The sequence below is a fragment of the Orussus abietinus genome, unplaced genomic scaffold (genome assembly GCF_000612105.2).
Source record: "Orussus abietinus isolate OABI.00-Male unplaced genomic scaffold, Oabi_2.0 scaffold746, whole genome shotgun sequence".
NCBI lineage: Eukaryota > Metazoa > Arthropoda > Insecta > Hymenoptera > Orussidae > Orussus > Orussus abietinus.
In genome coordinates, this window is record NW_019395969.1 from 17840 (window position 1) to 31352 (window position 13513).

Below are 13513 nucleotides of genomic sequence, written 5' to 3' on the forward strand. Positions count from 1 at the left end.
AATTAAAAATATTTCATTTTCTGGTAAAATGGCTCCTAGTATAGGCCATAACTGGTTCGTGGAAGATTTACTTAAAGGTAAACCATCTATCCCCACTTGTAGTTTGATTAGATGCTTTTCTTTATTTTTAGCGCGTTCAAGGTACTTTATTATACCTTTTTTTATCCCAAGATGAATATATAATCCCGGAGGAACCTCTTTAACGTAATTTTTCTTTGGTGTTTTCAAAATACAAATTGCAGTCTTCGGTAAATCTGTAAAACAGTGGTGTGATTTTAATACATTTAGTAAATCTGACAGTGCTCCATGAGTCACTTGATGCTGCAGTGCCCACTGTACTATTTTATCTTTGAAATTAGTATCTTGTTTCGGTGATGGTAGTATTTCAGTGGATACATTTTCTATCGTCTTCGTACAATTTAATTCTGAGGTGTTTGAATATACAGTATTAACGATTGTATTTGATTGCAAGTAATCATTTGCAATTGGCCTTTTAATAACATTATAACAATGAGCTGAAATTGTATCGTCATTGCGAGCGTTCAATGATACCCTTTCTTCCAAATTATTGTCACTACTATTACATGTTTCAGAATTGATGCCTACTCCATTATTAAATGAAAGATACGCAGGTCTAATACATGATTGAATGCCTTGTGTCCGTGAATACATATTCAAATTGCATTCTTATCTCACTAGTCTGCGATAATGTCTTTTTGATATTGTTGTTAAACTCTTCCTTTTTCGAATCATGTTACGTGAAAATTTGTACTTGTGTCACAATTTCGAAGAACTAAAGAGAACGTATAATATAAATGTTTCAAGATATATTCTAAGTCCGAATTACTACATAATAAATGAAAGAAAACAAGAAAAAGTATGTATACGAAGTTTCATGTCCCTTATATTAATCGTTGATATAAGAAGTCTTAAAAAAATAGATGGGTAAGAATTAACGATCTATACAATGGGCATGAAATTCTTTGTATATCAAAATACTCTTAGATAAAAGCCAAATTAGTTTTTCAAAATACACTGTGATTAACGTTAATATTGGAATTGTGCAATGGACAAGTATTACATTCAGAATATAGTGCAAAAAATACATGAAAGTATATCAAGCATTAGACGAAAAAAATATTACGAAATCATGATATACACGTACACCAGAGATGAGTGCATTTTATTTAAATAATGAGGAAATTATTAGAGTAATCTATTAATAGAGCAAAACTAAATGCTGAAAAAATAATGACGTGTTTTCATTTTTAAGCGACGCTCCTTAACTGTAAGTAATCACAGAGTATACAGTATTAATATAACAATGTGGCTTTTATCGGTAGTTGTAGGCTAGTTAAATTACCGATATTTTGACTATAAAATTCCAACAATATTATAATTCACGAAAAAAATATGCATAATATTCATGACGACATATATAATAAAGATCTTAAATGTATTTTTATTTGTTTACTTGCAAAAGCAGCGGTACAGTTACATATGCGATAGCATGTCGAAAAATCGATTTTTTAAAGCATTAAAGGATGAAGTGGCTTGTTTCATCTTATTTCAATCATTGGATGAAAAGTTATATCCGCCTTACTGTAAAGCAAAATTTCTAAAAATAGTTGAACAAAAAATGGTCTTCAAAANTAACGCAAACAAATAACAATTTGCTAGAAATATCTAATTCGTTTAATCGGAAAAATAGTAAGGGCATATTGAACCATCTAATTCAGTTAAAATAACTGGAATTATGATTCTTTTGACTGGGCCCTTTTGAGTGTAAATTAGGTTATATATACAAATTATAATATACTGAATTATATTACATTATGCACCTAGAATGGTGAAACGGTGGTGGCGATACGTCCTGCTTTATATCAAATCAACAACCTCTAGAATGTAAAACCGAATTCTATACAAAAATTTGAAAAATTTTTCGTTTGTAAACATTTTTACAATGGCAGTCATAAAATGCTTTAAAATATTGCTTCTCTGTGGTTTTCAAACGTTTTAATATTTCTTGCCTAAAAATTTGAGCCGTAAAAGAACTGAAAACTTTAGTAAGTTAGATTTACGGCGGCGAAATGCCATGGAGTCGATTCGATGCACACACTCACATGAAGGTCCGATTACAAAAGCAAGAATTCCAATTATTTTAACTCGATTAGATTGCTAAATATACGTTTCCTTTTTTTTAGTCAAAAGTATCAGGTACTTCTTGTAAGAAAATTATCTGTATGCACTAATACTTATTCGGACTAATCCAAAAAATACTCCAAGGTAGGGCAATGGAAACTTTCTGCTACAAATTTGTTCGGTAGTTTAGGAATCTGATTAAGATAATCATTTAATTTATGCAATCAGACTTCGGTAATCAGAATTTTGTATCATATTAATCAGGCTTCCTCATTTTATATATTCTGTTGCACATAAAAATTCGATGGTTTCACGAAAAGCGTATTTGAGTTCTTTCTTTAGGCTACTCTTACAGCCAAACTATTGCAAATAGAAAAAAGCTGTCTGTGACTTCCTGAGAGAAAATTTTGTATTCTGTGAAAATAGCTCGATGTGTTTTTCCTCTAATTCTAACCGTCTTCGAAGTATTCGTGGTAAAAGTAACCATGGTAAAAAATGGCGCTTTTTTTAAATTTTCATATTTTTGCAAGATGAGGCGACACCACAATCACAAAAATGGAAATCCTTATTAAATACGTCGTTTCAAACATCATTCATATTGTTTTATAAACTATAAAATTATTAAAATTCTCATGTAATTTTCAAATTTAAAAGCACTAAATAAATCAAGATTTCCGTAACGACGTACATCGTCAACTAGATGTATAAGATTATGTACGTTATGGGACACGAATTCTTTTCCATAAATTTTGATGAAAGTTAATATGAAATGTCTTAACAATGATTCAGCGTAATTTTGATNTAATTTAATGGACGTTTTATGTACATCTATTTTTTGTATATGAACCGTATATACGGATATAGATCAATCATAGGTATGCATACACCAAACCTAGATATGTGCGATTATCTACAGAATATCCAATAAGTGCGTATACGTGATATAGATCTATATATGTAAAATAGATATCTATCTGCAGTATAGCGGGTGTCAATGAATAATATAGATCTCCTATAGATGTATGGATATTCCATATATATCTAATATACGTATATTACACCTATCGTTGCGTATGGGTATATAGGATGGTCGCTGAAAGTCTAAAAAATTTTCATCTACTTTGGCTCATCCTTATAAGGAAGTTTAAAATATATAATGCAGAAACCAAATTATATTGAGTCTTTACACCCATCTCATCGCACTTCATGCAATTATATTGTTTATATATTAAAAATATATTTTTGATATGTGTATTCATTATTAAAACTAAACATATCATTAAGATTTTCAACAAATATTTTAGATATATTCTAATGAAATCTACGACACGTCTTAAAAAATCTATTGCTTGAGATATTTAGCAATGATTACAAAAAAAATATTTAGAAATCATTCTCTGCTATTAGGGTTTCATTACATTTTTACTCGGACCATATTGACATTACTTTCACGATGGACGCCACGTTGCAATAAATTGTATGTAATTGATTTGAAAATTATGTTTCAAAATAATTTTGTCCACATTACTTTGCGATCTCATTTTTTGTCTAAAACCAGATGTTTGATAACCGTTCCTTTAACTTGTTGTGCTACAATGACGATAGACTCATTCAGCTAGAATGGTTCCAAAATTAAATTGAAACGCAAAGAGTTAAGATAATTTGGCGACAAGCCCGGGACAAAATCCGCCATGTCGAACAAAAGACGCACCGCGAACCAACCTTCAGAAACCTCCGAAATATCGACACCCCAACCTCATCCAGGGTTGGGAATCCGTTTCCTGAAATCCTCAATTTTTGTTCTATTTTTTTATGCCAAGTTCGAAAAATTAAAAATTAGTCATTTTTATCATTTTCTGAATTTTCCAGAATCACCACTTGCGACCCAAAATCTTTCCCAGCCGAACCAGGTTGAATCTCTTGCCATGACCAGTTTTTGAAACTTACGAACATGCGATTCTTTTCTTTGCACGCATCGTAGCACGTTTTGAGTTCAGGAGCCACAATGCTCGATTATCGCTATTTGTGGGGGGCACGAGGAAGGTTGGTATCTCGGGAAAATGCAGGGTTGCCCCGGGATGGCTCACGACGCGCGACGATCCTTTCCGGGTGAGCCGGTTTGAGGTGATCCCCGAAAAAAATTGTTTACACTCGTGAAATGGCTATTATTTTCTTTGTATTTTATCGCACTTTGAGTCCGAGCGCTGCAATGTCGATTTTCGCTATTTGCGGAGTGCACGAGGGTTGGTCGGCCCGGTCCGGGACTGAATTCGCCGCATTGAATAAAGGACGCGACGAAGAAATGAAAATGCGTTCTGAAAAATTGTCTAAATATGTTTCTTGAGTTGCAGTTGGTGAATAATCATGAAAAGACTAGGATTCAATGAAGTTTGTTACGAACGAGAGGTTAAGTTACGATTACTTGTAAATGAATCGAACGACACGTGGATCAGTCAATGAAAAAAATGTCACGGTATAATTCTGAGCGCAACTGAACTCTCTTCGTTTCTAGTAAGTCAATTTTCTCCGGTTGCTACTATATCGATCAATTGACATACAATGAGCTATTTTATTAAAGAAAATATACACGGTAACATAAAGCTCATGGACGCTACTTCCGTATGTCATATTTTCAGAATCACAAAAAGTATTACAGTTCACTACAAAATAAGGAAAAAAAGGTTTATACAAATTTACCTACCGTTGCAGTTTTCGTTTTTTTTTTTTAACAAATAAAGAACGTCGCAGAAAATGATATCAAGTACCAACGAAAGTGTGGGATACGATTAGGAATCTATGATAAAATTGAGAATGATATCAAGTAAAAAATACAAAAAAGTTATTAAACATTGGTAAATTTACCTAGCAGGATAAATTGCCCCGATCTCCCCTATTCTAGCACACTTTCGGTTCGGGAGCCACGATGCTCTGTTATCTCTATATACCGGCGACGCCCAAAAAATATAATTAAAATTGCCATTGTACCATATGTAATGATTACAATAAATAAAATTATAATTATTACGTATACTAATGAAATGAATTATATATGTATATAATACCATTATAGCCTAGATATGTGCCTGTACAACTTGAACATGTAATTGGAGAAAATTGTGAAAGACGTGCACGACCTCAATTTATACTAATTTACGAAAAGAATGCTTCCTAATGGTGAGAAATTGGAAAATGTTGGACATGAAGTTGATGTCATACACGATGTTTATTTATTGATAGTTCAAAATTTGTTTAACTACCAATCAAATAAATTTGTTACATTGTCAAAAAATATAATCAAATAGAATACTGGCTCTCACCCATACTCGCTATGAGTGTGGCGCCGAACGCACACATACTCAATGCTTCGTAGCTTGGCGCTTGGCTGATCGAGACACGCGAAGATTTGTAGGAGCGATCGCACATACACAGATTCGCTGCATGTAAGTTCCGTACGTGGTACTGGCGTATGACCGATGCTTTCTCGTCGACTTCGAGGCAACAATGTACTTCAAACTCATTGTTTTCTTCTTTCGCTGACTCGTGCGATCCATGACATTCACGACTAGCGTATTCGGTGTTTACCGATGTATTGAAATTTTGCTGATTACCATTATTTGACCGTGAGCTGGAATATTTCAGGATAAATGTTTTGCAATAAAATTACCAACGTATGGGACAAATATTTCAACGGAAGGTTTTTAACATCCGAACTCATTAATTCATTCTCAAAATGATAATTATAGTTTAAATTTTTGCAATGAATGAGAACGGTAGCAACATGGGTAACTAAATAATACTAACGATAAGAAAGATTGATACTGTTATCTTACAGTACTATTTTAATTAATTTCACATTAATTATTAAAATCACCTTATAGACGGTAAAACAATTAATGAAAAGCTTAACTCATAATAAAAAATTACATAATTGTAATGTATTTAGTGCAATTGTTATGAACTGTAAAACGTGACGAAAAAAATTTGAGTAAAAGACAGTACCCACCCTTCCTCTCCTTCAGGATTTGAACTTGCGACACATACGTTACACCTGACGTTATACCGACTACGTCAAGCTATGTTGTTGCGAATCTCTTTTCATTTAGGTTTTATGTGGTCCCTAGGGAACATTTACAATTTTTTTCATTAATTTCCGTAGCTTATAAAAATGATATATAAAGTATAACTCAACTCTCGAGCACCCACGTTGTAGTTTTGCCTGTATCATTTACGGATAAAATAAATAAGGTAAGTGAACGGTAAAGTCAAAGAGGACGCCACGAGTGTTTTTCCCTTACCATCAAATGCGAGCACTGTTGGTAAGCGTAAGTAAGCCACCACCGTCAATTCCCGCATGTTATTACCATCACGAGTACGTGAGCCGCCAGCGGCGTCTGGTAGATGGCACCGCCATCGCGAATGCGCGAGCCCCTACCAGAAATTCGTTGCGCCGCCCTTGGGGGCAAAAACGGTGAAAGCTCTAGAGTTCGAAAATTCTCGGTAACATTAAATTGGGGAAGGTAACTGTGAAACATACCGTAAGTTACCGGGAACATTGAGAATTTAAGAGAACGTTAATTTTGTTATTTATACTTTAGGTTTCTTCGTTTAAATAACTTTTTTTTTTTCCAATCAACTTCAAAGTTCAAACTAAAGAGTAATAATTATTATTAGAAAATATTGATTATAGGGTCGTATTTACCTCCAGCTAAAAATATTCACGTATGTACAACTTCACGGAAAATTCCATGCCATTTGTTTCAAACGAACAGATATTTCATTCTGCGACGAAGCGAATGGGAGGTTTTGATTGGCTACAGAGAACGTACAACGGAAATTCCCCTCTACGATGTTTCTCTATAGCTAATCGAAACCTCTCGTTCGCTCTGTTGAAAAATTCAAATTCTCATAATTTCTCGATAAAAAAGGCTTTGGAGAAATTACCGATAAATTACCGGGAATTTCTCTTCGTTTCTGACATAACTTACTGGATTTAGAACTCTAGAAAGCTCACGTACAAAACCAGAGGGCAGCACACGATCGATCGCGCGACCCTGCCCGTGAGCAATCTCCCAACTCATCTCTGTCTCCCAGCTCATCTCTGCTGTGATCCATGGTAGAAGCAATGGTTGGAGGGTTAAGATTAACTTTGAAAATTGTGTAATGTTAGACTGGCAGAAATATTCGAATCTTGAATGTAATAGGATTTTTTTATGATGCTTAAGCCTTCTTACTTGCTCAGAAAAGATTCAGTAACAGGCATTGCAATTATTTTGCAACAAAGATTGTACAAATTTGTAAAGTATATAATGTGAGTTGATGTTCTAAGTGGCAAATCGTACTTTATTCAAACGCTCGATATTAAACCATGGAATCATACATTATGCAGGTAATTTACATTATTAATCAATAGCTTCATTACTGCAAGGATTGAGCACTGAAACATAATGTAATCGTCAGGCGAAAATGACATTGAATGGGATTAAGTTACTTATAATAATGCAATCTAAATAATGTGGTGTAATTGTAGCTTCGACGTGTCTGGCTGAATCAGGATGGAGATGTTCTAGCCGTAAGTTAATTCAGAGCAGCACTAACATTTTTTATAATGTTTCTGTCATAGTCATATTAAATTTATTTATCTCCTATTATTTAATAGGAAATGCTATCCCTGAGACATAATCATGTATCGATACCTCAACTTAGTACCGATACAGCAATGACTAAAGCAATGGAACATCTGCCAACTCCTTTTGATGATTTAGTTCTTTATCATTTAAAGTAAGATCACCATCTGTTTTCATCTGTTGCATAATGCATCGATATGTGATTTAACTGAATTGAGTAATTTTAGGACTATTGCTTCATTAAGTAATGATAACTATGCTACTTACACTCACCAAAGTATGGGGGTACAATGTTTGACAAAAATTTTACAACTTCAAAAGGAAGAAAATTGGATGTTACCTGTCATGAATATAATGTGCCTGGAGCTAAGGTTATTGGCAATCCGAGCTGAGAACAGTAGAACCAACAAAAACATGAAACCAGGAGAGGTACTTGAGAAATGTGCAGAATGTTTAATGGGCTGTTTTCGAGTTTGTGCAGCTGACAATCGTAGCTCGGAAGATGATACGAAAAGATGGGGAATGTTGGTTTTAGTTAATCAACTTCTAAAAGTATATTTTAGAATTAACAAATTACATTTATGTAAGCCACTTATAAGGGCAATTGATTCTTCTGCATATAAAGATCATTTTGCACTAGCTCAGCAAATTACATATAAATTTTTTGTTGGCCGAAAGGCTATGTTCGACAGTGATTATAAAGCCGGTAAGTTCTTTTTTAGAAGAAAAAGACTAAAAACCCAGTAATTATAACCTTTCTTTTGAAGAAAATATATTGCAAATGTTTACTGTTTCAGCTGATGAGCATTTGACATTTGCTTTTGAACGCTGCCATAGGCAATCGAAAAAGAATAAACGATTGATCTTGATGTATCTTATACCAGTCAAGATGTTACTTGGTTTTATGCCTAAAAGAATGCTTTTGGAAAAATACAGCCTTTTAGAATTTTGGGAACTTGTAGAAGCGGTTAAAAATGGTGATTTACGAAGTCTTGAAAGAGTAATGGACAAACATGAAACCTTCTTTATAGGTGCTGGAATTTATTTGATCGTTGAGAAATTAAAATTAATTGCTTATAGGAATTTATTCAAAAAGGTTTATTTAGTTTTGAATACCCATCAAATTCCTGTTGAAAGTCTGCTTATGTCTTTGAAAATGCATGGTGTAGAAGATGTTGATATGGATGAAACAGAATGTCTTGTTGCTAACCTAATCTACGAAGGAAAAATCAAAGGCTACATTTCCCATCAACATAAGAAGCTTGTTATTTCAAAACAGAATCCATTTCCTCGGCTTTCTTCAACAACCTGAGAATGTTTGAATATTTTATGGAAGGAACAATAAATTTTTTAATCAGTTTATTTTTTCATAATTGTACAAAACCTAACACCCAGTATTAAGGTAATATGAAAGGCGTTGAGAAGTTTAATCAACGTCGATAAAACAAAATTTATCTATAGCCTTTTTTATGGCAATGTCATTCCGAATGTTTAAGTGGTAACATAACCTAGTACGTCACGTCACCGACATTTATATTTATGTTGAAGTCTTTTACAGTCTAGGTTAAGAATTATACGAAATACAGCGTTCTATATCATTTCGGTTAACTAATGACAAAGAAATGATGCAAAACTGTCGAAATTCGTGAATTCATGATTTTTTAATTCTAACGGACCAATGGCTCTCTCTGCTGGTTATCTACAACTATACTTTTCTCTAAAAACACGTCAGCCACGGAACAAGCCAGCATTCTCTTGCAATCGTTCGTGCGAGTATTTTCCATATTTTCACATCTGATTCTATAATATTCTATAATATTCCACTTGTATGGTATTGTAAATTGTTCGAACTAGATCCTGAAACTTTTCATTTTCGATTCTAAGCCTCCAAGAAGTGTAAAACAGCAAAAACGTACACGGACCATGCCATGTTGGTTGTAGTCCATGATAAATAAACTTTTTCTAAGAAATAAAATGTCATGAGTTTCAGGACCTACTTTAGGGCCTCCACGCTGACGTGGAAAAGTTGAAACGATTCGGTACACCCAATTTTGACAATACTTTCACCAACGATTTGATCTCTCATGCCTGTATTCATATTGTCAGTTTGCCAAAACAAGGGGGACCTCCCTTAACTAGGGATGTTTGATTCCGATTGGATTCATTAAAAAATCGATTTTTTTGGTGGAAGAATCTGTTTTTAGAATCGATTCTTTACTAATCGATTTTCTTGAGAATCGATTCTTTACCCTCTGAATCGAGAAACCTTTTGCCTGAAACGGTAGAGGGGAGAAATTCGCTTCGCTCTTTGGTTGCTGTTTGTCGCCACGACAAGATTGGCTACTGAAACAGCGTCGTGACGCACTTCCGTCATAACTGACTACCTGACTTTCAACAGCCAATCAGAACTTCTCATTTACTCCGTCGACCATCTCGTCCGGAAATATCAGCCAAAGGGAAAGCTATAGAAGACGTATAATTACTATATAAACGGCTAATAATTGTTTAGTTTTTTTATACAACATTCATTTCATTTTCATCGATGACTTTCGACACGTACAAATTTATTAATTAAATTTGTGTTAATTATAGCATAGATGAGCAGGGAGATGTTTCATGCCTTTGTTCGAAAGTCAGGCTCGGCTCATTGGCGCCCTCTTCGCCCTTGCATAAGTTGGAACTGCTCTCAAAGAGGCGAAATATTCGTGACCGGTAAAACAGTATGCTGTGGCGAGCCCCAGACGAAGTCCGGCCATCGGTCACCAGGGGCGTCGCGCGCGACGAGTGCGATGCGTTCAGTCCGGTGCAACCCACGTTACCCCGCGTGCGCATGACTGAACTCATGCCCCAACGGAAAAACTACGGCGCAAAAACGAAAACCAGAGAGATAGCTTGTGACACGTCCCCGCGTGTACGTGAGCCGGCAACTGCGACTGGTGGATGACACCGCCGTCCCGAGTGCGCGAGCCCCTACCAGTAATTCGTTACGCCGTCCTTGGGGGGGCAAAAGCGGTGAAAGCTAACGTACGAAACCAGAGGGCAGCACAGAATGCGATCGCGCGACCTTTTTCGTAAGCAAAATATACAGATGTCTCCATACCGACCAGGTGCAAGCCATCGATGGAGTCCAGTGTACTCGACACCACGGGAGAAAGAGAGATGTACAGAAGGAGCCGGAGTTTCTCAGACAAGAGTGGCAAAGGCCCGGTAGGCAGTGTGAGTAAGATGAAGATAGGATATATTTCCAACATAATAAGAGATCATGAGATAGAAAATCACAGGGGGAGAGGGGTGAAATTTCATCATTTTTCAGTTTCCACATGGTTTATGAATTTGCATGTCTAAATAAAACAGGGATGACGAAAGGTTAGTTAAGTGTAGACGGCATAGTTTATTCGGGACGACAGTTTTTGCTAAGGAATCGATCCTCTTTTCCCTCTTTTAATTACTTGATCGCGGTCGTCGCAAAATGACGATAAACCTTGCGAGCCCTGGAAGGAAGGGGCGATAAGGCCTGCGGGTAAACGAGTCCAAGTGAGAACGCCGTCGGGAGACATAAGACCCGCGAGAGAGCAAGAGAGAACGACGTTCGGAAGAAACGAGGCCGTAGCACGGGGCAGAAAGAGAATCTTCTTTGTCGGCGTGAAAACAGTGACAACAATCCACTTATCGGGAAACCGACATTGATACCCTCACAGCAGGGGTTGGGAGGCCCGAGACCGGAGTCTTGAGAGCGGTAGTGGAAGCCCGGGGCCTATGCGACCCGTAGGAGCAAGCGAGAACGCCACGCCCCTCGAGCCAATAGTCGGCGGCCCAGCCGTGCCGGCCAAGCCAGCGGCAAAGCGTTATCCGGTCAGGCCTCGAAGCCCGGACGCATAAGTCTGTCTCTACTCTAAGAGACGTTTAGAGCATCAAATAGGCCATCTCACTCGGACATACAGCCTCCAGGGCGGATAGAGGGAGACACAAGTATGCGCAGTCCCCTTAACGCACCGGCCCTCCGTCCACGTGCTACGGCCGAGGCCGAGTGTCGACGGACTCGAACGCAACACTCAAGAAACAAGTTTTTTTTTTCCCAATAGAAAATACAATCTGCTATTAGGAACACCATATGCAACCCTCACCAAACATATGTTTTCTCGTATTTTTTAGTAAGCTGAAAAAAAAAGGAGAGTAAATTCATTTAATTTACTGCGTTAAATGTGGCGAACTCAATAAACCAGTTGACTCAATTTAGATTTGGAGCTATCAATTCTGTTTCAGTCAAGTTTGTGAGTTGATTCAACTACAAAATGTGATTTTGCACTAAATGTAAGTTGAACCAACTCGTTTATTGAGATCGCCATGTTTAACTCAGAAAATGAGTTGAATTTACTCATTTTCTTTCCCGCGCAGAAGTAAAACAACATAAATCTAGAAATTCATGAAAGAAAACATAAATGCTAGTCTATGTGAACGTCTTAAAATACATTTTATTCTCCTTAAAAATAAGCAGTCAATATAAAACTTTATAAATTTCTTTAGTATCTGTCAAAGTTATTTGGTCCCGTTTTTCTCGCTTGAGTGCAGTCTGAAAGATATCGTGGGTGTCATTTTTATACACTCGATGGCCAATCTGCTTACCGTAGTTTCTAACCATCGTTTCCCGATTCGCCCCGACCAATACACTGAAAAGGAAATTAATTGCTAGAAAATTGATGGCTTAATTTTTCCCAACCTGACCTCAAATACATTACTGTGAAATGTAGTCAAAAGATTGCAGTGTGCACAAATTGAACGAATAACGCAGGAAAACCATAATATAAAAAATAAGTTTATGAAGCATGAGAAAACCACAGGATTTCTCGTTAATTTTAAAATTTGATTACATGAACACATTGAACTTATGACAGTAAAAGATTGAACCGTAATTGGAAATAAAATTGTATCGTTTCGAAGGAATTGACATTCTTGCAATATGATATTATATGCAAACAAGTTGTAGCGTGTTTCGCGACGGTCGAACAGCTCCTCTACAGCCCAAAGTAAATTGAAATGGCCAATATTTCGTTATATGAATACCCTGACGAGCGTTACACATTGCCGGTAAGGGGGCGGAGGGGGGGGTGAGTCATTCGGGAAGCGTTCGAGTCCGTCGACACTCAGCCTCGGTGGTAGCACGCGGACGGTAGGCCGGTGCTGTAAGGGGACTGCGCATACTCGTGTCTCCCTCTATCCGCCCTGGAGACCGTGTGTCCGAGTGAGATGGCCTATTTGATGCCCTAACCGTCTCTTGGAGTAGAGACAGACTTATGCGTCCGGGCTTCGAGGCCTGACCGGACAACGCTTTACCGGCACGGCTGGGCCGCCGACTATTGGCTCGAGGGGCGTGGCGTTCTCGCTTGCTCCTACGGGTCGCATAGGCCCCGGGCTTCCACTACCGCTCTCAAGACTCCGGTCTCGGGCGTCCCACCCCCTGCTGTGAAGGTTTCAATGCCGGTATCCCGATAAGCGTATTACTGCCAATATTTTCACGCCGGCGAAGAAGATTCTCCTTCAGCCCCGGCCTACGGCCTCGTTCCTTCCGGAACGTCGTTCTCCCTTGCTCTCTTGCTGGTCTTATGTCTCCCGACAGCGTTCTCACTTGGACTCGTTTACCCGCAGGCCTTATCGCCCCTTCCTTCCAGGGCACGCAAGGTGGATCGTCATTTTGCGACGACCGCGATCAAGTAATTGACAGAGGGAAAGGAGGATCGATTCCTTAGCGA

At 37.3% G+C, this 13513-nt stretch overlaps 1 protein-coding gene across 2 annotated transcripts; it reads left to right on the top strand.

Moving 5' to 3' along the window:
- The first annotated feature begins 7249 nt into the window (after positions 1–7249).
- On the top strand, positions 7250–9126 carry LOC105700212 (PCI domain-containing protein 2). 2 transcript variants are annotated; one of them, XM_012425871.1, is made up of 5 exons: positions 7250–7528; positions 7670–7711; positions 7799–7920; positions 7994–8472; positions 8564–9126. In XM_012425871.1, exons 1-5 carry the CDS (start codon positions 7508–7510, stop codon positions 9076–9078), a joined length of 1179 nt encoding a protein of 392 aa, XP_012281294.1. In that variant the 5' UTR covers positions 7250–7507; the 3' UTR covers positions 9079–9126. The 2 variants fall into 2 exon arrangements, with proteins under 2 accessions (XP_012281294.1, XP_012281296.1); XM_012425873.1 differs by having other exon boundaries at positions 7250–7450; positions 7529–7711.
- Positions 9127–13513: the final 4387 nt, after the last annotated feature.